General features: G+C 44.2%; 11 protein-coding genes across 11 annotated transcripts; 3 read left to right on the top strand and 8 right to left on the bottom strand.

Annotated features, from left to right (window-relative positions):
- Positions 1–1680: 1680 nt before the first annotated feature.
- YCG1 (condensin subunit YCG1) lies at positions 1681–5878 on the top strand (the record flags this gene model as incomplete). The annotated part of the gene is made up of 2 exons (XM_020213002.1): positions 1681–1815; positions 3167–5878. The coding sequence occupies 2 exons, from the start codon at positions 1681–1683 to the stop codon at positions 5876–5878; spliced, it is 2847 nt and encodes a 948-aa protein (XP_020068479.1).
- On the bottom strand, positions 5815–7514 carry NBA1 (Nba1p). Its single transcript, XM_020215791.1, has one exon. The coding sequence runs from the start codon at positions 7457–7459 to the stop codon at positions 6038–6040; it is 1422 nt and encodes a 473-aa protein (XP_020068478.1). The 5' UTR covers positions 7460–7514; the 3' UTR covers positions 5815–6037.
- Positions 7515–7671: 157 nt separating this feature from the next.
- On the bottom strand, positions 7672–8477 carry CMS1 (Cms1p). Its single transcript, XM_020215790.1, has one exon. It carries the CDS (start codon positions 8433–8435, stop codon positions 7725–7727), a length of 711 nt encoding a protein of 236 aa, XP_020068477.1. The 5' UTR covers positions 8436–8477; the 3' UTR covers positions 7672–7724.
- Positions 8478–8900: 423 nt separating this feature from the next.
- Positions 8901–9797, top strand: CYBJADRAFT_175175 (CENP-T family protein; the record flags this gene model as incomplete). Its single annotated transcript, XM_020216667.1, has 1 exon — positions 8901–9797. One exon carries the CDS (start codon positions 8901–8903, stop codon positions 9795–9797), a length of 897 nt encoding a protein of 298 aa, XP_020068476.1.
- Positions 9783–11842, bottom strand: MTO1 (tRNA modification protein MTO1). Its single transcript, XM_020215789.1, has one exon. It carries the CDS (start codon positions 11817–11819, stop codon positions 9822–9824), a length of 1998 nt encoding a protein of 665 aa, XP_020068475.1. The 5' UTR covers positions 11820–11842; the 3' UTR covers positions 9783–9821.
- A 117-nt stretch (positions 11843–11959) lies between these two features.
- Positions 11960–14913, bottom strand: CSE1 (importin-alpha export receptor). Its single transcript, XM_020215788.1, has one exon. The coding sequence runs from the start codon at positions 14854–14856 to the stop codon at positions 12007–12009; it is 2850 nt and encodes a 949-aa protein (XP_020068474.1). The 5' UTR covers positions 14857–14913; the 3' UTR covers positions 11960–12006.
- Positions 14914–15094: 181 nt separating this feature from the next.
- Positions 15095–16531, bottom strand: CYBJADRAFT_186749 (chromatin structure-remodeling complex subunit RSC7; the record flags this gene model as incomplete). The annotated part of the gene is made up of 2 exons (XM_020217230.1): positions 15095–16463; positions 16519–16531. The coding sequence occupies 2 exons, from the start codon at positions 16529–16531 to the stop codon at positions 15130–15132; spliced, it is 1347 nt and encodes a 448-aa protein (XP_020068473.1). The 3' UTR covers positions 15095–15129.
- Positions 16532–16864: 333 nt separating this feature from the next.
- Positions 16865–17148, bottom strand: CYBJADRAFT_169470 (uncharacterized protein). Its single transcript, XM_020215787.1, has one exon. It carries the CDS (start codon positions 17058–17060, stop codon positions 16905–16907), a length of 156 nt encoding a protein of 51 aa, XP_020068472.1. The 5' UTR covers positions 17061–17148; the 3' UTR covers positions 16865–16904.
- Positions 17149–17661: 513 nt separating this feature from the next.
- On the top strand, positions 17662–19677 carry YTA12 (m-AAA protease subunit YTA12; the record flags this gene model as incomplete). Its single annotated transcript, XM_020213004.1, has 1 exon — positions 17662–19677. One exon carries the CDS (start codon positions 17662–17664, stop codon positions 19675–19677), a length of 2016 nt encoding a protein of 671 aa, XP_020068471.1.
- A 198-nt stretch (positions 19678–19875) lies between these two features.
- HAP2 (transcription activator HAP2) lies at positions 19876–21105 on the bottom strand. The gene has a single exon (XM_020215786.1). It carries the CDS (start codon positions 20980–20982, stop codon positions 19984–19986), a length of 999 nt encoding a protein of 332 aa, XP_020068470.1. The 5' UTR covers positions 20983–21105; the 3' UTR covers positions 19876–19983.
- A 244-nt stretch (positions 21106–21349) lies between these two features.
- CYBJADRAFT_169468 (2,3-butanediol dehydrogenase) lies at positions 21350–22917 on the bottom strand (the record flags this gene model as incomplete). Its single annotated transcript, XM_020215785.1, has 1 exon — positions 21350–22917. A coding segment is annotated over exon 1 (1083 nt), but the record flags the coding sequence as incomplete, so codon positions are not given.
- Between the last annotated feature and the right edge of the window lie 396 nt (positions 22918–23313).

Below are 23313 nucleotides of genomic sequence, written 5' to 3'. Positions count from 1 at the left end.
CACGATCTCAGGGTTAATGCCAGTTGTCTGCTACACAGTTGTCAATAGTGGTTGTTAATCGTGTATTCTCATTAGAATGGCACAATCTACTTACATACAACATACTGCTTATTAGAAGTACTTTGGCCTAGTGTCAAGCACCAAGGAGCTACAAATGTTTCAGTGCAAAGTAGACACCAGCTGGGGTATGATCGATGGAATATAAAGCCGTATCCTCATGTTCTAGCCCTTGCAAGGCTGACATTGAGTCTCCAGACCGACCAATGGCAGTGTTGGACTTTATTATCACCGTCAAAGCTAAAATAACTCAGCTTAGCTTTCCATAGGGCTATACAATAGAATACGGAATGGAAGGGGCTTTGAGCCCAGAGAAGACCTGTCAAACCATCAACGATGACTTTCTAAGCCACCTCAATGTGCTTGATGAAATATACGCTTTATTGTGTTTTACACGATGCCCAATTATATCTAATCAGTTCATTTTTAAGTCATTCAACTGGCCGTGCTGTTCATCGCCAAGTCATTCAAGGATACTCACACAGGGATGAATAATGCAACAGTATTTGGCTCACGAGGTTAGCATCCACATTGTCATCAGTGAGGCAGAGTCTAAAAACTGGTTGTATGCTGGTTTTGTCAGCCTTACATCTCAAAAACATCTTTTAAAGCTGGTATTAAAGCACACACAATGCACAGTCTGCATACTAAGGGATTAACTCGTTTCCCTTTCTGTAGATAGGGTTGAAACCTTGTTAAAAGCTGTAGGTTCCAATTATTCGACCATGAACTTCAAAATGGGTATTACAGGCCAATTGTAGCCAATATCTGACCAAATCATGCGATATTCACAAGGCTGGGAGTGGTGGTACGTGCCAAACACCAAATACCGTATGGTACGATAATGGACTAGTCAAATCTCGACTGTTTACGCTTTGCATTTGGGTCCTTAGGGGCAAAGCTTATTATGTATTGACCATGGTTCTACTTGCACTCTTTGACGGGAACTTTCAACATAAAAGCCCATCTTCTTGTAGCAAAGTCCTCTGAATCCATAGACTGCAAGTCTCTCTCAACACTCAAAGCTCTTCAATGGAATTATTCAATCGCTTATTGCTTATATTTTCCATCTCTATTGCGCTGGTAGTTGCTTCTCCAGCTGCAGCTGGTGAGGAAGTAACCGCAGATTTTGCATTTGAGACCCACACCGTCACATATGACCTTTCTTACTCTTACACTTACACTTCTGGCGGAAACACGCTTGACTGCTATGGGGTCAACTTCCGTTCAACTGATGTTAGCGGTTTTTCATACAATGGGATCACATGGACAGATCAGGTTGTGGACCCTGTGATACATGATACTTATTACAAGTACTACTTCTTCTTCAATTTCACTGAAAATTATGATGACGTTACCAACATCCAATTCTTGATTGCAGGTAACGGAGAACTGGACGAGTATTTCATGGCACCAAGCGAAATGGTTGTCAATTTGGAACAAGGTTATTACATTATTGCTTCAAGTAAAGATATCGATGCATTCGACCATGCAGGAGAAGTTGCAATAACCAAAGGTGGTGAGACATATCTTCTGAGTCCAGAGTGTGACCGGACAACAGGCAGAACAAGTCGTGAAGAATATCTTCCAGATGGATTCACGTATGATGGATGTATCCGGATCATGTACACTGATTTTTATGATGTCAATTGTAATCATTTACCGTCACGTAAGGTTGATTTTGTTTTCAGACCTTCAGGCACCAATCCATCTACATCTGAGCCATCCAGTGAGCCACCCAGCGAGATATCAAGCGAGGTATCAAGCAAGACATCCAGCGAGCCATCCAGCGAGCCATCCAGTGAGCCATCTAGCGAGCCATCTAGCGAGCCATCTAGCGAGATATCAAGCGAGCCATCTGCAGAGTCATCCAGAGAGATATCAAGCGAGCCATCCAGCGAGCCATCCACCGAACCCTCTGCAGAATCACTTTCTGATGCCACCAAACAGACCTCCAGCGAGCCTATAACAGACTCTGGAGTATCCACCACCAGTTTGGAGGTTTCCAGCGAACCAGTCTCACAAAGAGAGTATATCACTGTGCTTTCTTCTGACGTCTCATACTCTAACAACACCATTACATCTACAACCAAGCTCGAGAACCTCTCTACGACTGTTGTAACCATCACAACCTGTGAAGAGACTGAATGTTTCACTACAGACATCACGACAGGAGTGACTGTTGTGACCACTTTTGAAAATGGTGCTGTCACCTCTTACACAACTTACTGTCCACTTGAACCTGAGACCACAGTCATCACTGTGACTTCGTGCGAGGTGGAGGTCTGTACTGAGATAGTCATAACCTGTGACGAAACATGTGTTGATGTGTTGACTACTTCAGTCAATGTTCCTATTGCTACTGCCATAACTAGAAGCGAAGGCCAAATAACCAGTGAGACTGACATCACAGTCACTACAAAGGTGACAGAGACAGCAGCGGAAGGAAGAACCACACATGAAAATGGCAATGGCGAGATGACTGACAAGTCAACAACCGTTGTACCTGCCAGTGTTACCACTGCAGAGGTTGCTTCTTTGTCCACTTACGAAGGGTCAGCTGCAAGCAAGGTGGCCAACACTCTGCTGACCGTGCTCCTTTTAGGCTTGTTGACCTTGTAATGTGTCTATATATCTTAAAACTAACGTACATAGCACATTTACAAGCCAATACTGGGTCAGACGGCTTATACAGCCACTTTTCTATTAATATACTTGAGAGACCTCTTCATAGTTTTATATCTTAAAACTTGAAGCTTTATATCGACTACTAAATACACACCATGGGTCCTATACAGCAAGCTAGACACACAACATTTACTATCAGCTCTTCCAACAAGGAGCTGCTTACGAAATAATGGTGAGGTATAGAGTGTGTCGTATAAGATTAAGGTGATAGCAAAGTTACCCTCCCGAGTGAAATTTACAACCGTACACCAAGAGCACTGAAATGTAAACAAACCAGAAAAATCAAAACAAACACAAAAACACAAAATCAAAATCAAAACAAACAAAACGCGTCGTAGGAACGAAGCACTTCCAAACAAGCAAAGAGAGAATGTCCACAGCGGTTAGGAAACAAACAAGTCTTCTCACCGAGAAGCTAAAGACGCCGGAAGAAATCCATGCGCACCTAGCCAAGGTGTTCCAGGACTCTCAGGGTTCCATGACTGGCCATAAGAGACAGGTCATAATGATTAGAGCCCTTCAAGAACGTGCTAACACCTTAGGCCTCGAAGACTCATTCAACGATGTGTTCTGTACTCTGATCAACAAGGTGTTGGTCGTTAAGAGGACGGAACCTGTGGGGGACCGTATTGCGAAGTTAGTCTGTGCGTTTATCACAACGTTGCAAGATGACTATGACGTTGAGGAAGAAAAAGGAGAAGGGGAGGAACAAGACGAGGGGGAAGAAGATACACTCAGCTCGAGATTTATTCATATGTTCATTACACATCTACTCCGAGGTATCGAGAGTAAGGATAAGACGGTGCGCTACAGAGTGGTACAGCTCTTAGACTTCATCATGGGAGGTATGCGTGAGATTGATGACGAGCTTTACGAGTCCTTGTTGTTCCAATTGGACAAGAGAATCCACGATAAGGAACCATACATCAGAATCAAGGCATTGCACTGCATAGCAAGATTCCAAGATGGTGAAGAAATAGATGAGGCCACTGGTAAACTCATTGTGGCCATTCAGAATGATCCCTCTCCTGAAGTTAGAAGAGCGGCATTGTTGAACTTGGTCAAGAATGAAACAACAACGAACTACTTGTTGGAAAGAGCCAGAGATACAAATGCTATCAATAGAAGATTGGTCTATTCAAGGGTTGTCAAAGAAATTGGTGATTTCAGAACTATTCGCTCCAGCACAAGGGAAAAATTGTTATCGTGGGGGTTGAAAGATCGTGATGAATCAGTTCAAAAGGCGTGCGTGAAAATGTTTGGCCAAGATTGGCTTGCCACCGTAGATGGTGATCTAATCGAACTCTTGGAGAGACTACATATCTCCACTTCTGAAGTTGCAGAGCTTGCAATGAAGAAATTTTTTGACCTTAGAAGGGATCTCACCTCAAAGATTACTTTTCCTCAAGAGATCTGGAGTAAATTGACTCCAGAAATTGCGTTTTTAGCAAGATCATTTTATGAGCACTGCAACGAAAATACATTGAACGATGTGATTGATGCAAACTATCCAGAATCTGCTGAATTGGCTGCCCTATTGACAAAATACTTGCAGGAAAGAAATAAGATCAGAGATTTGAGCGATGATGACGAACAGGACATCACTTTTGTAATCTTACAGTTGTTGACAATTGCCGTGGATTACGATTTTAGTGATGAAATTGGAAGAAGGGCAATGTTACAAGTTGTGAGATCTTCTTTAGCCAATGATAAGCTTACTGACGAATTATGTTCTGCTGCACTTCAGGTTTTGAAAAAGTTATCCATCAATGAACGAGACTTCTCAGCAATGGTGTCTGAAATAATTACAGATATCTATGATATTGAGTATAAGGAGGACATGTCAAAGGAAGATGAATCAAAGATGACATACTGTTTGTCAATTGCTAAGGCCATGCTAAGATTATTGAATGAACCGTTGTCAGAACACATGTCTGTGGATTCTCTTATAGACTTGTTACTCAACCCCGCAGTTAGATCAAGAAGGCCTCATATTAGAGAACTAGGAACTGAGGCTTTGGGACTCTGTTGTCTTCTTGATGTCAATTTGGCCACAGATCAGCTCTATTTATTTGGTCTCTGTCTTTCCAGAGGTGAACAAAAACTTCGTCTCATAGCAATCAAAGCAATGTTTGATATTTTATCGGTCCATGGTACAAAGGTTTTGGATGCAGAAGATGGTGTCGATTCTCTGTCTTTTCATAAATTGCTTTACAAGACTTTGAAAAATGACCAGTTTCCTGAGCTCCAGGCGCTTTGTGCAGAAGGGTTGTGTAAATTGTACCTAGCTGATGTTTTAACTGATGACGAACTCTTTGAAACGTTGGTTTTGACCTACTATAATCCGGTCAATGCAGAGAATCAAGGTTTGCTCCAAGCTTTTGCATTCTGCTTACCAGTATACTGTTTCTCTCATCAAAATCACCAACAAAAGATGAGCTCAATTGCGGCCGACGCGTTTACAAGGTTATACTCAGCTCATGTCGATGAAATGTCTGACCAAGAGACACAACTGTTGTCGCCTAGTTTGATATTGCAACAGTTGACTTACTGGACAGATCCAGCAAACGTTGTGAATCGTACAGAAGATGAGGTTGCCAGCACGACAACTCATTTGGATATGGCCATTGATTTCTTGAAAACTTTTGATGGCAGACCATCAAAGAAATACAGAAAAACTGTCCTTATGACTCTTTCGAGATTTAACATTGGTAATCAAGTTCCATTGGAAAAAGTGGAGGATCTTTTGAATGTCATCGATAAATTTAAAGAGGAGATTGAGGAAGACCTGGACACACCCGGAAAGAATGCCATCAGAAAACTCCAGACTCGTATTGAGGCTATTGAGAAAGACATTCAAGGGCGTCATGTTGTAAGCCAAGAGGATAAAGAATTTTCCGTGATACTTGAACAAGATGAAGAAGAAGACAAAGAAGAAGCTGCAGAAGAAGAAGATATTGACGAAGAGTTTGAAAAGGAGCAAAGTCGGGTTATCAATAACGAGGACGAGGAATCAAGTAGCGATGAAGAAGAAAGCGATTCTGATGAAGATGTTGGTGATGATCTTGTTCCTGGCGGACGCGCACATTCAAGTTTATTGGATTCAGATGGTGATTTATCTATGGACGAGTGAAACAGAACAAGGTACACTATTTGATACTTGAAATGAAATTGTCATTTGGATTATTGAGAAACTATTTGAGATATTATTAATCACATGAAAGCAGAACACAGAACATTAACAAACAAAGTAGCGATCGGAAAACATTGTAATGAAGAAGAAGAATCGTTGTTAGAAACCTTCCAGAGCCTTTATAGCCTTGTTTAGTCTCTTAACACTTTCCTCGTGTCTATCAGGATCAACAATCATATCTGCTGTGAGTCTTGAAAGTGAATCCACAAGTCTCTCTAACAATTGCTTATCAAGAGGTTCAAGCCCAATGTTTTGGAACTCCTGACCAATGATCGTTCCTTCTGTTACTTGAAGCATTTGCATTAGTGTCTCCTCACTAAACTTCTTTGAATGGTGCTTAGATTTTCTCTTTTTAGATAATCTCTTCTTCTTGGAAGTTAGAGGATCTGTTGTTTCATCTTCGGTCACAAATCCATCATCCGTGGTAGTGCTCTTCTTAGATTTATGTTGAGGAACTGGTGGTGGAGGAAGCGGTCTTGGGTCTTTCTTAGAGCTCGTGATGAGGATATCTCTTGGTCCAGCATTCTTTTCAGGAACAAAATCATCAACTGACTTGGCCCTGCCATGATGAGGTAAGGTATCGATTGGAGGTGGTGGGATATCACCGGTGATGACCATAGACACTGGTCTTCTTGGTGATCTTGATGGGATTGTAGGGTCCAAGGCGGTGATGTGAGACCTTTCAGGGCCAACAGCCTGGCCCCTCTTGGTGGTCTTCAACTGACCAGCACCAAAATCGAAGGAATCTGTTGAAGTCTTACGTTCTTCAGCGATTGGCTTGACCAGTGAGGCTTCGTTGTTAGCACTATACATGGACACAGGGTAACGAGAAGATCCTGAGGTGGATTCAGAGCTCGAGCCTGCAACAGTGTCCTTCTTCGTATTCTTTGATGGGTTTCTGCTAATCTTGACAACTGGTTTCTTCAAAGCAGCAGTTGATTCAGCAGATGGGGATTGCTCTTGATCAACAACATACTTAACTTGGCTGACTTCATGGATACTCCCCGCGTAGTCTGAGATTATGGACATTCTGTTGCTTATTGTAGAAGGGGAGTTTTGATTGTTAGCCCTTGGAGGCTGTAGTTTGACAGGTGCAATTTCTGTGTTATCGTTCTCATCGATTTGCAGTTGCTGGTCTGGAGGAGTGTGTTGTCTTAACTGGACCCCATGCTCTGAGCCATCGTGATCAGACTTGTTAACTATAAAGTCATCGGCATCTGTAAAGTCATCGGTCATTGTTAAGGAGTGCTGGACAGAATGCGTCAGGGACTCAGCATCGTATTCATGGGCAGCTGCTCTCTGTGATCTCGTCTCAGTCTTATAGAGCTCAATAGTCTTTCTCAACCTCTCTCTGTCTGCATGCGCAGTGTTTTCAAGATCCTCCAATGAACCCATATTGGTTGTTCTGTTTGAATCGATATTTGCGTCTGTAGTTACCGTCGTGGTGGTGGCTTCGGTGGTTCCAAGAAGTACTTCGGTTTCTCTGGAGTCGATGCTACCGGTTAAAGAGTTGGAGCTCATTATTTATCACCCTGCTGCTTCAATATATAACGTCCAATTGTGAGACAAAGTCTCAGCTATTTTTGTAGAAATAGTTGTGTTTGAACTCCTCCTCAGGCATTTGATGCATATAATGAAATTTCCGAAAAGGGGAAAATGTAAATAGTGGTTGGTGAGCTTACATAAGCAGGAATTATAGTTATATAATAATATATTATATAATTGTGAACTATGCGATGGGAGAAGGATGACTCAATGGGATAGCTTATATATATATACAAATATATCAGTAAAGGATAGTTTTAATACCCTGGAACTTCTTCAAAAGAGTTGTCAACTTGGATTCGTCGAGAACACTATGGGTCTTTTGATCTTGGTATGAGGCATCGATGATGATTGATTTAACAGGATGTTCTGTCAAATCCAAGTTCAATACTCTCTCCACAGTACCAATAATATACTTGGTATCTTCTCTCATCTTGAACTCGTAACCTTTGCCGACTTTCAACGCTTTTGACTTGGGTCCCAGTGCCTTGAACAAATCACCAATTCTAACACGGTTTATCGCCAGTATTATCGTTAAGCCCTTGTTGTACTTATCTGTAAAGTCTTTGAAGTTGTCCAGATTTCTCTTTTCCTTGTACTTGGAAGCGTCGACAAAGTCAGACTTCTTGAAATAGTCCAACTGTGTCGCATCGTTGTTCTGCTGCAACAGTACCTGCGTAAAGAACTGAGCCAACTCGTTGGAATCAGAGAGTGCCAGTTGCTTTTTCTTCTGGATGTCTTGCTCCATCTTGATCTTCTTCTTCTCTTTCAGCTTGTCGGTGGCTGGCTTCTTACGCTTCTTACCAGCACCACTAGTTGATTGAGTCTCTTGTGGTACTATTTCATCTTCGGTTTCGCCCTCTTGGACCTCGAAGGCTGCAACTTCTTCCTCAGAATCTACTTGATAATCAAGCCCATCGTTAAGGTCATCAGGGTTCTCCACTTTACTCATTCTTGATCAGATAATGCGATACACAGAGCTACTTCATCGAGCAGTGCAAAGGTTGAAATGCTGTAGCTCATCGCTATCCACATAAAATTTTAAGCCGATGAGATTACATAATCAGGTTTTATAGAATAGAGCAACTGGGGAGAATCGAACACGGGACAAAATCCCCAAACATCAACAAAAAAACATCAAAACAAAACAGCACATAAATGTAAACAAAGGCATCAGACGTAAAACAACGTTGCAAAACCACGGAAAAGAGGCCATGTCGGAGACACCAGGGCGAATTGATGAGACAGTGAGCATGTGTGATGTTTCGTGGATGGTGTATGTACTAACGAATGGAAACAGAGGAATGGAAGGTCCAATAGAAGCACGCCTGGAGCGTCGAGCCGCAGAGAAACACCACGGAGAAACAGATCAAAGACTCCGGTGCGGACCCCCACGAGGAGACGGAGGTCTACGATCATGGAGGCTGATATGCTGACTCCGAGACGGAGAAGGAGAGTAAGCACCACGCCGCAGAATATGCTGAGAGCTCTTTCGATGGCCTTTGTGAGAGAGCAGGAGAGCCATGGAGTTGATGATAGACACCAGCCACAGGGAGAAGAGGGCGAAGGGGAAGCGGAAGGCCACGGAGATGGCGGTATTGAAGAGGCAGGCCATGAGACAGATCAATTCGGTGAATTACACGCTCCTGCGGAGCTTATGGACGAAGTGTTTGATAAGAATACCACCCCGGCACCAAGGTCTGATGTGGATTACGATTTCGATGTTCAGCCTGATAACATGCCACTTGAGGAGCACGATATGGCCTCTGTGGAGCAATTCACTCCCAAGCCGTTATCAGGAGGGTTCTCCGATATTGCCATGCCAGAGGGGATCATGGACGATGAAGGCATGGAAGACGGAGAGGAATACTCTCTCATTCAGGAAGGCTTACAATCAAACCCGTTTTTGGAGAATGGAAAGGACTCTTCAAGTAGCGCTATCGTTGCAAAGAAGAATGCAGTTTCAACGCGGAAGAGTACATCTAGACAATCGACACTCAAGAATGATCCATTGGGCTCTAAAAGGGTTTACAAGCACCTTCAAACTCTTTCAAAGAGACCATTTGCACCCGATTGCAGCACTGTGATACGGGAAATCTCCAACGAGTTCTTCGATCAGATATCCCAGGATCTTGTGTCATTCGCAGATCATTCAGATTCCAAATCAATCGCTTTGAAGAGCTCCTTCCTCCTCTTGAAAAGACAAAGACTTGTTAGGACACAAGCGGACCTTGTGCAAATAGTAAATGATCGTTTGCCTATGGAGGACCTACAAGAATTACGGCTACATTTGCACAAACTGGACAAATTGTGATTATGTTCTATGTACAAGCACGGTTCAAGCCAAGGGACTCACAATTGCTCTTTCGTCTTTAATCTCCTCTTGACGTGTCTTCACCAGCCTATAAAGCTCAAAAATGGAAGCTGGTGTTATACCTTGAATTCTTCTGGCTTGGCCAATCGTCTCCGGTTGTACCCTGTTGAGAATATCCCTGCACTCTGAGCTCAGAGAGGCCATTGAGGAATAGTCAAATTTCAACGGAAGGAACAGGGTCTCATCAGATTGGAATGCCTTGATGAAATTGCGTTGCTTGTTAACGTATGGCGAATACTTACCTTCGATTTCAATTTTGTGAAGAACCCTGCTTGGAATATCCTGATATCTTTCAGCCAATGCTGGTAACACCAATTTACCGGTAACGTTGTTAAAACGAAGCATGTCATATGCGGATTTCTTTGAAGAGTCGACACCAACGTTAATACCCAATATGTCGCTCCATTTATGTGAGCTCAGATACGTTTCCTTCATGGTTTGTATTGTTTCATCCATGATATTGACGTCACTAGAATGTCTATGCCATCTATCATCACCGACAACTCCAAGCTCTCTCCCCTTTGCCGTCAATCTCAAATCAGCGTTATCAGATCTAACGCTTATTCTGAATTCCGATCTTGAAGTGAACATTCTATATGGCTCGTCCACTCCCTTGGTGATCAAATCGTCAATCAAAACACCCATGTATGCGTCTGACCTGCTCAGTTTCAACTGCGGTCTATCCATATATGCCAAACCAGCGTTGATGCCAGCAACGCATCCTTGCGCAGCTGCTTCTTCATAACCTGTGGTACCGTTGATCTGTCCAGCTAGGAAAAGGCCTCTGACAAGCTTGGTTTCTAACGTTTGACGCAACTGACGTGGATCCACATAGTCATATTCAACACCATAACCAGGCTGTACCATGTTTACATTCTCACAGCCTGGAATCATACGAACAAGTTGCTCTTGAATATCTTCAGGCATGGTCATCGAAATACCATTCGGATACACAAGATCAGTGTCCAAACCCTCAGGTTCCAACCATATTCTATGGCCCTCGTTATTTGGGAATCTTATGACTTTAGACTCTAACGACGGACAGTAACGAGGACCACGAACAGTCTCACGAATATGAATGGATTTGTCCAAGTTGGCACGTATCAAATCATGTAGTTGGGGAGTGGTCCTAGTGCCGTAACACTTCAGCTGTTCCTTGATGGCCACTTCATCATTCATGTACGACATCGTTTGTGGTGGATTATCACCCAGTTGTTCATCCAACCCCTCGTAGTTGATGGTCTTTGAAGAGAAACGTGGAGGAGTACCAGTTTTAAGTCTCCCCAGCTTGAAGCCGGCATCTCGAAGAGTTTCAGAGATTCCATATGTTGGCTTCTCTCCGATTCTTCCTGCTGGATAGGCCTTAAGACCAATGTGAATCTCGCCTCCAAGGAATGTCCCCGTAGTGATAACCACCTGTGACACTCTGAAGATACGGCCATCTTCTAATATTAGGCCTCTAACTCTGTGAACATCTCCTTCAGGCTCGATGATGAGGTCCTTCACTTGCCCTTCCAATAGATCCAGATTTTCATAGTTATTCAACACTGATTGCATTTCCCTGAGATAGATCTTTCTATCGATTTGAGCCCTTGGACCCCAAACAGCAGGACCCCGAGAGCTGTTCAGCACTTTGAACTGAACACCAGCCTTATCAACAACCTTAGGAGCCACACCATCAAGCGCATCAACCTCTCTGAGAAGAGTACCCTTACCAACACCACCCATCGACGGGTTACACGAGCAGGTGCCGATCTTATCCAACGCTTGAGTAATCAGTGTAGTATGGGCACCTGCTCTAGCCGACCCGGCAGCAGCTTCACAACCGGCATGTCCTCCACCAATGACCACAACCGGAAGCTCGTTTGCAGACTCCAAAGCAGCCGAAAGTTCAGAATTTATATGTACATGTCTTCTCTGGCGTGTAACAGACCCAAACACCCTTCTGGAAGCGTTGAGCATCGTCAAGTGTCACCAAATTCTACGCTTGAAACCTCTTTAATACCCATCAATTATCGGCAAAAGTGAAGAAAAAAAATTATTCGGCCATCGAAGAGGGTTGTGGTGTCCGGATGAAACATGCCACAATTCTACAATTCTTATGAGGATAATTCCATACGAGTTTCATATTAGGATGTAGATACCGATTTTAGAAGCCCAGGATGGCCAAGTTTTTGAGACCGTCTTCATTCAGTTGAGATTTGACCTGGTTGATGAACATGCCGTTGCTTTGTTGATCAAGTTGTTTCAATTGTCCCACCAAGTAGGTCCTACTTTCAGCGAGGGTCATCTTTGAGGGATCCAAGGATTTGACTGGAATACTGTTCAATTTAGAGAAACTGGAGCCAAAGGAAGAGATCTCTTCCATCTCCAGTCCAGCAAGCTCATCGACATCTGCGTTCAAGGACTTGATGGACTCGGAAGTGGTCAGTTGCAACAGCACTTCGACAGTTGGGGTCAGCAATTTCTGAAACTCGCCGCTAATGAACTTTGGCGATTGGATCAGATGTGTTAAGCCAATGATGACGGTTTTCTTATCGTTCAAGTTTCCAATGTTGGCAATAGATGGCAAGAGGAATTGCTCAAAAATGACCCCAAAAATACCGCTTTGAACTTGCTCAAAAAAGAGAATACTGTAGTCAGTGGATTTGATCATCGTAAGCTTAGAAACAAAACAGACAAGACGTTTGACATATTTCTCCGTTCTAGAGTTTTGTAATCTTTGCAAGAGCAGCACACCAATGTTAGAGACGTATGGTTGAAGTCTGTCATCCGGGACCTTCAATAGGATGGTTTCCAAGAGATCAAATCCGTAGTACTCGTTGAGTTTAGAAGAGATTAACTTCTGGAAGACACCGAGTAAAGCCATGAGGTCAGCGAAGGCAGCATAGTCCTTCACCAAGATAGCCTGTAGCAATCTCGTAACTGCTGGAATATTACCCTTGAACTCCCAGACGCTTGGAGACAGCAAAGGTTGGATTAGTTGCTTATATGTGTCTGGCAATGGTTCAGATTCAGGAGAAACTTCCAACAAGAAGGCCAGGATTTGGAAAACGTATGGGACGAACTCCTGGACGTCTGCACCAAGCAACTCGAGGAACGATGGAACAATAATGTTCATTAGTGTATTCCAGTTACCGTTGTGGTTGTACTTGATCAAGATGGCAATGGATTCGAAAGTGTAATGAGAAAATCTTGGGTTGGATGGGTTCTTCGCAATGATTGAAACAATGGACAACAAGTTCTTCAGTAGTTCCACAGCAATTGAGGAAACCGAGCCTTCTGCAATGAGCAAAACTCTCATTAGTGTTTTCATCAAAAACTCATTTTCGGCTAATTTCTCAGGGGTTGACGTGTTCTTCAAGATCAATTGGAAGAGATTGGTCAATAACTCCTGAACAATACCTTGAATATCCTCTTTGTTGAACATTGGCTTTTTATCGGCCCCTCTTAGGGACAATATCCTCTCAATGGTGATAGAAGCATAGGTATATTCAACGAAATCTGAAGCCTTCAAATGCTTGTTCAAAATTGGGAAGGACTCAAGAAGTTGTTGCTTTGTCAATTGGTTTCTGAAAGTATAGATATACTTGATAGCGTCGACCTTTAAGATGGTATGGATGTCATCGTTAATCAAGTCAGAAACGATGTTCTGTGTGAAGAATTGAACAACATCCAATAGGATGTTTGTAGACGAAGAGCTCTTAGTAGCCAATGCAGTAAAGAGGTAAATAGCCAAATCCTTATACTTCCATTGTTGCGGAAATTTGTGGTATTCTTGCAAATAATGAGTGATATATTGAAACACAACTTGTGTGACCAATGAATCATTTTTGGCCTTTAACTCCCTAAGGAAGTCGATGGCACCTCTTCTTCTAGTATCGGAGTCTGAGCCTTCCAAATCACGTCTGATGTATTCAATAGGATCATCTTCAAACAACTCTTCATCAGATTCTCTAACGGTTAAATTTGGAATAATGATTCTCTCCGTGACTTCCTTCATTGCGGTCTCGTTGTTGAAGATCTCAGAGTGTGTTGGTAATCTTGCAACACATGTCAAGAAAGATAACAACTTAGAAACCATGATATCATATTTTGGTTGCAAGCTAGTAGCAGTAAGCAAATTCCAGACACTTTGAATGAACTGTGGGATCATTGGATCAAAGACGTCACCATATCTTGTGGTGTATAGCTGAATCAACTCTGAAATTGAGGTCTTAGTCTTTGCCAAAATATCAGCATCTGAGTCCTCATCATCATCTCTCAACAGAGGATTATCATAGACGAGATATTTATGAATGATTCCCATTCCATCATTCATGTTGTCTTCGAAGAACTCTGGAATATCCTGACAGTTCAAATCGTAGTAGATCTTAATCAAGAGAAGTAAGACGTCAAACAGAATCTGCAGTTGAGCCTTGTTGTCACTGCTAGCGTCGATTGAGGAGTCCACACGGTGCAACAAAGCGAGGAATGGAGTACAGAACTTGTCCAGCACCAATTTGATCTCCAAGAACAGAGCGTCGGATCTAAACAACGGTCTCCATCTCTTGAAGATGGAGTGGGCCACAGTGAGCACACCCTTGTTTGTAACCATATCATCCTCACTCAACTTGGCAACCAAGTCATCAATCAACGTTGGCCAGCGCTCTGGGAAGTCAGAGTCGGCGATGATAGAAACAGCTTCTCCGATCTGTACTTGCAAGTTATTAGGTAAAGTTATCATCAGCGGGATGATCTCATGCTTGATGAGCTCAACATCAGAGTTGAGGTAGCGACCGTCTTCATCAACCCATTTGCGCTTGATGAAGTTCTTGAAGAACAGAGCACCAGCAAGCCTAGTAGAGATGTTCAGGTTCGTCGAGGCAACGACATGGAGAAGTGTCAAGGCGAAGCCTTGGGTATCTTCCTGGGCTCTAAGCTGCTGCTCTGCTTGCTTAGAAGTCTGAGGATTCAGCGATTGCTCCAAAAGCAACGAAAGAGATTCCAAGTCAGCCATTGTCAGCGTATCAGTCAGTGGGATAACCGTGAAGTGAAATGCACACGCAGTTGGGAGGGTAAAATGAGATGAAGAAGAGGAAAAGGGGAAAGTACCGCCAGTTCCAAATTGAAAAGTTTTTGATCATGGGAATCCGGTACGGGCAACAAAAAGTAAACAAAGAAACATCCAGACATTTTTCTCGGCTGGAGCATCGTCATATTAAACCGTGAAGCGTCTTCCTACAAGATTACATAATGGTTTATTATCCTGGTAGTATTGGAGAAAATATACCTATACACAGAACCTCTCGTACTCTTGTTGTTTAAGTATAGCATTCTTGGTTTCTTCATCAACGCAGTCCTCAAACAATTCCAATGGCACATCGCAGAGTCCCGTTTTTCTTGTGAACCCTTTGACTTGCATCTTTGTCTCATATACGAGTTTCTTCTTGCTGTTGACATCGTTGTCGTCCTCCTCTTTGACGAATTGGACATGTGCTGCTTGTGTCTCTCCTGGGACGAACGTTATCCCGGTATACGAGTCTCTCAACCCTCTTTGAATGATCATCCGACCTTGGGTCAGTGCGTTCTCAAATTCACGAACGCTCAAGGCGTGTTGGAACATCCAGTTCTCTTCATCCATGCTTCCCGTTTGTTTGAGGGCCTTCACTGTGGCGAGTTCAACGGTTTCGTACGAGGCCTGTGGCGTACTCACGAAAGAAGGTTGGTGGTACACCTGCGACGCACCGTGCCACGCGACGAATTGGTTTCTGTTGTATTCGGTGCCCTGGATGGGAAGTATATCGGCAGGATCTGCGATATCACCTTCATGGACACGTCCTAATTCGCGTAGCTTCGTTGCGTAGTAGTCGTCCGTGATCCATTTACCCCCAACGACGATTTTTGCACCAAATTCTCTAAACACAGAACGTGCCGTAACGAGTCCAATAACACGTCCTTTATACGAGTGGGGGATGATTTCACGATCGATCAAATCATATTTCTCATCTTGATCGAGCACAACCTTGTACAACAGTCTGTGCTTTTGGAAAAGCAGATACGAGTCTCTAAACCCCATGCATCTCGCTGGTTCAGTAGAAAGCATATAAAGACGATCACCTTTACCTTTCACTTTAAACGTTCTGACCCTATATTCACGATTCCCGAGTAGCGCACCATTCTTATCGATCTTCTGCTCACCTTCCTCGTCCTCGCTCAAGTCGTACTCGTCATCAACAACTGTAAGCACACGGCCAGATTCAGTTACCAGTGAGCCCTCTGGCGCAATAGCAGGCTTTCTGCCTCTTCTTCCTTTGATTTTCGGCTCTTCAAATCGAATCCGCTTGAAATCGCTCAGTCCACCGTCCTCAATAGGTGGTCTCTTAGGAGGTCTGCCTCTTTTCTTTGCTGGCTTAGAGCCGTCATCCGCTTTACTTTCATCGTCATCGTCGTCATCATCTTCGTCATCTTCCTCCTCCTCTTCACCTTCTTCCTCTTCCTCTTCCTCCTCGTCTCCACGATCCTGGTCCTCTTCATCTTCATACTCATGGTACTCTGCATCCTCCTCTTGGACATCAACAGGATCTTCAACAACCATGGAGGATTCCGCGGTGCTGGAACGTAACGCTAGCACAAATTAGTACCTAGATCACAGCATTTGCCTCTGTACATATACACATACATCTTCTAGCCATTGTTCTTCCCTTTGTTGCTTCTCCTTTTGATTCCTATGGGTTGTTTGTTTACACTGCGTTGAGCACACAGACACAAACATCGGAATATTCCAACGTTTTCTTTCCACAGGCACACGTCCCCGTCCCGACGTAATTCCGATTCACTTGGAAAACTGGGTTACCGAAAACCGGGTTACCAAAAACACCCTTACACCTATAAACCCAAACACCCACACACTCAAACACCATGGGAAACAACAACGATTCCAAACCCCTCCTGCAAAGTGGGATTTCTGCTCGGGCGGCAAATGAATCTGAGAGACAAACTGGGCGGTTAGAAAACCCACAACATCACAAAAACCACAAAAACGACAACGACAACAAAAAGGTTCCATCACCGCTTTCTGTCTCTTTCCATCAGAACACATAGCAAGGAAACGATGATTGTACCACAAAGGCTTCCGCTGGTGAGATTCAGTACCAGAGCGGTTGCTCTCAGTGGGAACAGTCTCGCTTGTACAAGGAGATCCAACTCGTTCTCTTGTCTCATTCCAAGAACAACAGCCGCTGCCGCCGCCGCCACTGGTGTCGCTGGTGCCGGTTTCCCAGTGAGTTCAACGGCGGTTGGCCAGAGAAGAAGATTGCTACACACTTCAGCTCCAAGTAGATTCCTATTCGATAAAGATGGCAATCTCAACTATTCCAAGTTTAAGCGCTCTATTGAAGAGCCTGGTGAGAACCCTGCCGCCTCTATCCGTAAGAGAGAGTTATTCCTGGAGCTTCTCCTAAGCGACACCGTGGATGTCGTGAGTGTCAAGAATAAACTAGAAGATTTGATTAGAAGAGACGGTTCTCACCCTTCACAATTTCTTGAATTGTACTTGGAGGCGGTGAAGGATGTTAACGACCCAAGAATGCTCAAGAAAAAGGCATTATTTGAAGAATTGCTCCAATTCTCCAAGGAACAGGAGCAAATTGCAGCTAAAGCTGAGGAAGAGGAAGAGGATTCTTCTGATCACTCTGTCTTTGCAGAATTCTTAAAAAACAAGAACAAAGATGCCAGTAAAACCGCAGAGGAGTTGAAGAAACAACGTGAAAGGCAAGAGCAAGAACAGACATTTGATAAATGGCAGAAACAAAACGAAGAAAAGATGAAGAAAGCAGAGGATGAATTGGCAAATGGAAATAAGAGATTTATCAAGGACGATTCAGATCCAAAGAATAGAGTTTATGCATTCCGTGTCGATCCACTGGAGATATTAGTGTTTATGGGTGTTGCAATCTTTATGGGATACTACCTAACATCTTCAGATGGTTCCCATGAAATCACATTCCAAGAATTCCGCACAAACTTTTTAGATAAAGGATTCGTCCAGAAGCTTATTGTCGTGAACAAATCTTTGGTTCGTGTGGTTCTAAACGATAATGGTAAACAGTCATTAGGCGGACAAAACTATTACTACTTTACACTTGGTTCCTTAGATCAATTTGAGCACAAGTTATCAAAGGCTCAAGATGAGAATGGAGTGGCCGATGACTTCCGTATTCCTGTTGTCTATGCACAAGAGGGGCATTTCTTGCGTTCAATGTTCCAATTCTTGCCAACCTTGTTGATGTTGGCTGGTTTATTCTGGCTGACAAAGCGCTCGACTCAAGGTGCTGGTGGTGCTGGAGGTGGTATCTTTGGCGTGGGTAAGTCTCAAGCAAAGAAATTTAATCAAGATACAGATGTTAAGGTTAAGTTTAAAGACGTTGCAGGCATGGAAGAGGCCAAGGAAGAAGTGATGGAGTTTGTGTCTTTCCTTAAAAACCCTGAGAAGTATGAAAAGTTGGGTGGTAAGATCCCAAGAGGTGCAATCCTTTCCGGTCCTCCAGGTACCGGTAAGACCCTCTTGGCTAAGGCTACTGCTGGTGAAGCTGGTGTTCCATTTTATTCCGTTTCAGGTTCAGAGTTTGTCGAGATGTTTGTAGGTGTTGGTGCCTCTCGTGTCCGTGATTTATTCAAAACGGCACGTGAAAATGCCCCATCTATCGTTTTTATTGATGAAATCGATGCCATTGGTAAGGCTCGTACAAAGGGTAACTTCTCTGGTGCAAACGATGAACGTGAAACCACACTCAACCAATTGCTTGTTGAGATGGATGGTTTCCAAAGCTCAGATCATGTTGTTGTTCTTGCAGGTACTAATAGACCAGATGTTCTAGACCCTGCTTTGTTGAGACCTGGAAGATTTGACCGTCATATTCAGATTGATAAGCCAGAATTGGAAGGACGTAAACAAATCTATGGTGTTCATTTACAAGGAATCAAGTTGGCAATTTCTAAAGACTCCCCAGAGTTCCAGGATCTCTGTGGTAAGTTGGCTGCACTCACACCAGGATTTTCCGGTGCGGATATCGCCAATGTTGTCAACGAAGCGGCATTGATTGCAGCACGTCACGATGACCCAGAGGTTGTTTTACACCATTTCGAGCAAGCCATTGAACGTGTTATTGCAGGATTGGAGAAGAAATCCAAATTGTTGTCACCACATGAGAAGAAGGTTGTTGCTTACCATGAGGCTGGTCATGCCATTTGTGGTTGGTATTTGGAATTTGCAGACCCATTGTTGAAAGTGTCCATCATTCCTAGAGGACAAGGTGCCTTGGGTTATGCACAGTACTTACCACCGGATATCTACCTCTTGAGTGTTGATCAATTGAGTGACAAGATGACCATGGCGCTTGGTGGCCGTATCTCCGAAGAGTTGCACTTTGACTCTGTTACATCTGGTGCAAGTGACGATTTCAAGAAGGTTACAAACATTGCCAATAACATGGTTGTGAGGCTGGGTATGTCTCCAAAGATTGGACCACTGGCGCTTGAACGTAAGGACGATTCCGACATGACCAAGCCGTTCAGTGAAGAAACCGCAACAATTATCGATTCAGAGGTTTATCGTATCGTTAACGAATGTGCTGATCGTTGCCGTAACCTCTTGAAGGAGAAAGCTGATGAAGTTGAAAAGGTTGCACAGTTGTTGTTGAAGAAAGAGGTATTGACCAGAAACGATATGATTGAGCTTCTAGGACCAAGACCTTTCAAAGAGAAGAATGAGGCATTTGAGAAGTATTTGGATCCAAAGAACGATCCAAGTGGCTCGCCATCTTCAGCCCCGGCTTCCTAAGCCACTCCTCGTTTATGACGCAAAATGATACAGAGAAAGATAAAAACACACAACATACACTTGTAAATAGACAACTCTTTAAACAGTACAATAAAGGAAGTTTATAATATATATACACAGTAGTCATAGTCAAGGGTAAGTGAACAAGCGTATGAGTTCTTCTTTTACATAACTCTTCTCCTTTTGACTGTTTTTTCGTTCGTTCTTTGTTGTATTCAGGGGAATGAAGATTCCTAACATAAATTCATAACTCGATGGGCAAATCAGATCACATAGCACAGCATTGCAATGGTGGGAGGGGAGGAATCAACTAGATGATGTAGTATTAGTAGTATTAGTTGCTGCTGTTGTTACTGTTGTTGACTGGGAAGACGTTGTCGTTACTGCTGTGGCTGCTATGTCATTAGCCGATGTTGGCTCGCCTGTTGAGGGCGTGGCATCCTTTGCGCTACTCTCGCCACTTACAGTAGCATGATTCTCAGTTGTAACCTGGTTTGACTCTGAGCTATCGTCAGTCTTCATCTGCTCTTCCATCTGTTTCATCTTCTCCTGTCTTTCCCTCTCTGCGATCTCAGCTGCAGTGAGGAAACGACCACCTTGACCTCTTGGACGGCGCATAGCATGCTTATGTCTCGATTCGTGAAGATATGGTCTTCTTCCCCGTGCAACTTTCAGGGATTCCTCCAGCTTAGCCCTGGCTAACCGACGTTTCAGAATACGATGGTACTGCTTGGCATTCACGTAGAACGGTTGTTCCACCGGCATATCAACGGAAACGTCATCTTGCGGTATGCTGACATCCTCTTGTTTACGATCGTCTTGTGGCATTTGTGGTTGGTGTTGATGCTGCTGCTGTTGCTGCTGCTGTTGTTGATGCTGAAGATGTTGCTGAAGATGTTGCTGCTGCAGCTGGAGTTGCTGGCTCTGTTGCTGTTCATGAAGACGTGCCTCAGGATGATGCGCCTGGTGATGTGACATGTGTGTAGGTGGAAGCTGTGGCACAGGCGCAGGAAGTTGTATCTGTTCTTGGTCATTATCGCTGTTTTGAAACCCTCGTTGGTGCTGTTCATATTCCAACGACACAGGATATCCACTCTCATAGTCCTGCGTGTTACCACCACCAACAACTACATGTGAGTCCGGTTGAACACCGTTGTGTTGACCGCCGTGCACCTGAGAGTGGTTCATCTGCTCGTGCTGTTGTTGCCATTGCGTGGTTTCAGCAAACTCCTGGAAGTTCTGGTCCAGCCCGTTGTAGTACGCCTGCTGTTTACCGTACGGTATCTGCTGGGATTCTAAAGACATGGTTCGTTCGCTTCGTTGCTGTGCTCGCTATTCGACTCGATAACACGCCAATGGTGGTAACCAAGGAGTTTTTTGTTGTGATTTTTTGATGTGTCGAGGAAATTCCCGGGTGTGCACTGCTGAATAAGGTTAAGCCGGACACTTAGACACCTGGACAGATAAACACCTGGACATCCAAACACCCGGACACCAAAACATCTGGACACCCAATCAGCCGGACACCAACTGCACTGCCTATGCTTTCACATCCTATACACGCTACTTTCCACCCACAGTTATTCTTCAATTACTACTAGCTATACGCTTACATATCTGGTGTCACGAGGATCTTGATATGCTTATCCTTGTGCTCAATCAATTCCTTGAAGCCCTTCTCAACACCATCTTTAAGCGAGAATTTACCAGTGATAAGCTCTTTGACCTTGGCAACTTCCAATTTACCAGCTTCCATGGCCTTTATAACACCGGCAAAGTCCTTGGTGGTGTAGCCCAGTGACCCGACAGACGTCTTCTCTTCAAGAGTGAGATCCATGACGTAGTGGGCAACCGATTTGTGTGGCCAGATGGCGACATTACAGGCAACACCGTGTGCTCTGATGGCATGGATAGACGTTTCATACGTCACAGGAATACCAGAACAATCAAAGGAAGCTGCAAAGCCTTCACCACGGGACCCCAACTTTCTCAACTCCTCTGTCGCGCGTGGACCAAACTCGGCTGGGTTGAAGCCAACGGCACCTAGCTTGATGGCCTGCTCACGTCTGATAGAGGCAGGCTCAGACACAACCACCTTGGAAGCACCCTTTGCTTGGAGCACCAAACACGTTGCGAGGCCAATTGGCCCTGCGCCCAGCACAAGGGCATCCTGGCCTGCCTTGAAGTTGGCGAGCTCAACAGCGTGCCAGACCACAGAGAGAGGCTCGATCAACGCAGCCACGTCCAGGGGGATCTTCTTGTCCACCTTCAAGACGTGGTTCTTGGAGTACTTTGTGAACTCGGCAAGGGCTCCATTATCAACACCCAACCCCAGGAAGTTGAGGTCGGCACATGTGTTTGTGTAGCCCAGTTCACAGGACTGGCACGTTGGTAGATGGCTTCTCTTGTTCTCCGGAGATTTGAAGTAGTTCTGTCTCTCTTCGCAGTGGCCTGTGGTCTCCACAACCACATGGTCCCCTTCCTTCACATGGGTGACGTTGGAACCAACCTCATGAACTACCCCAGAGAACTCGTGGCCTAGAACCAGTGGCAACTTTTTGCCACTGATCTTATCACCGTCTGGCGACGCAGCACTGGAGAAGAAGATTGGCTCCTCGTACTCGTGTAGATCTGTCCCACAGATACCGCAGAAGGCAACCTTTACAATCACGTCATCTGGGTTAGTGACCTGCGGAACAGGGATCTCGGTGTTGTATCTGATGTCGTTAGCACCGTAGTATTGTAGGCCTCTCATTGTTGTAGAGTTCTTCCGACTTATTAACACAATTGGTGGTACCAAGCGTGGAGCAACCCTATGCGAATTGCGTAGGGGATTAAAAGAAGCAAACTTGAGCGCTGAAATAGTTGATGCGGATCTAAACATGTCTCCGAGACTCTCCCTAAGCGATGGTTGTATTGATCACACGGCTAATGCATCAAAATGAGCTGAGCAGCATGTAACAAGTGGTCCTTCTCCTCAGTTTATATACCGTCCAGCAATGGAAGATCGACGGTGCAAGCCTCGTGGTGCCCGCTCTTGAGATGAGGGAGGAAGGTGTGGGTCACGGAAACCGAAACAACAGCTACTGGGGATCATGACCAAGGCTACAATGCCCTCCAATTGAAGTGTGACGTGACATCAACGCTCGGAGTTCATGGCTAAACGAGGCGGTGGTGAACAGTTGTCGGAGTTGCGCTGAGGAGGCTGCATAATGCACTGCTGTATCGCACAGGGAACGATATATGCGGCATTAGAACGAGAATGGTGCTAATAAAAAAGGAAAGCTGGTCTCCAAATCCACCCAAAGTGTGCAAATACGTAGTTAGCCCTCCAAATACGTAATATTCAAAGTATGACCATGTAACCTGCAAGACAGCCTGAGATATCACCATCCATAGTTTGTATAGTATAGTCAAAAAAGAATCGCATAAATTCGCTTATACCCCAACAACCGAACAAAAGTTGGGAAAGCTAAGACCACCACACACTAGAACTCTTTTATCGCGTCATATATACAGCATTCAGTTAGATTGAAGCCGTGGATCTTTCAAAATAAATCAGGACGTGTTGCTTTATATATGCGATTCTGGTCCCTCGTTGCCCCAGCAACTGTAGAAATGTCTGGATGTTTCCAA

This window comes from Cyberlindnera jadinii (assembly GCF_001661405.1).
Source record: "Cyberlindnera jadinii NRRL Y-1542 unplaced genomic scaffold CYBJAscaffold_17, whole genome shotgun sequence".
NCBI lineage: Eukaryota > Fungi > Ascomycota > Saccharomycetes > Phaffomycetales > Wickerhamomycetaceae > Williopsis > Williopsis jadinii.
This window is presented reverse-complemented; position numbering and strand designations above follow the sequence as displayed.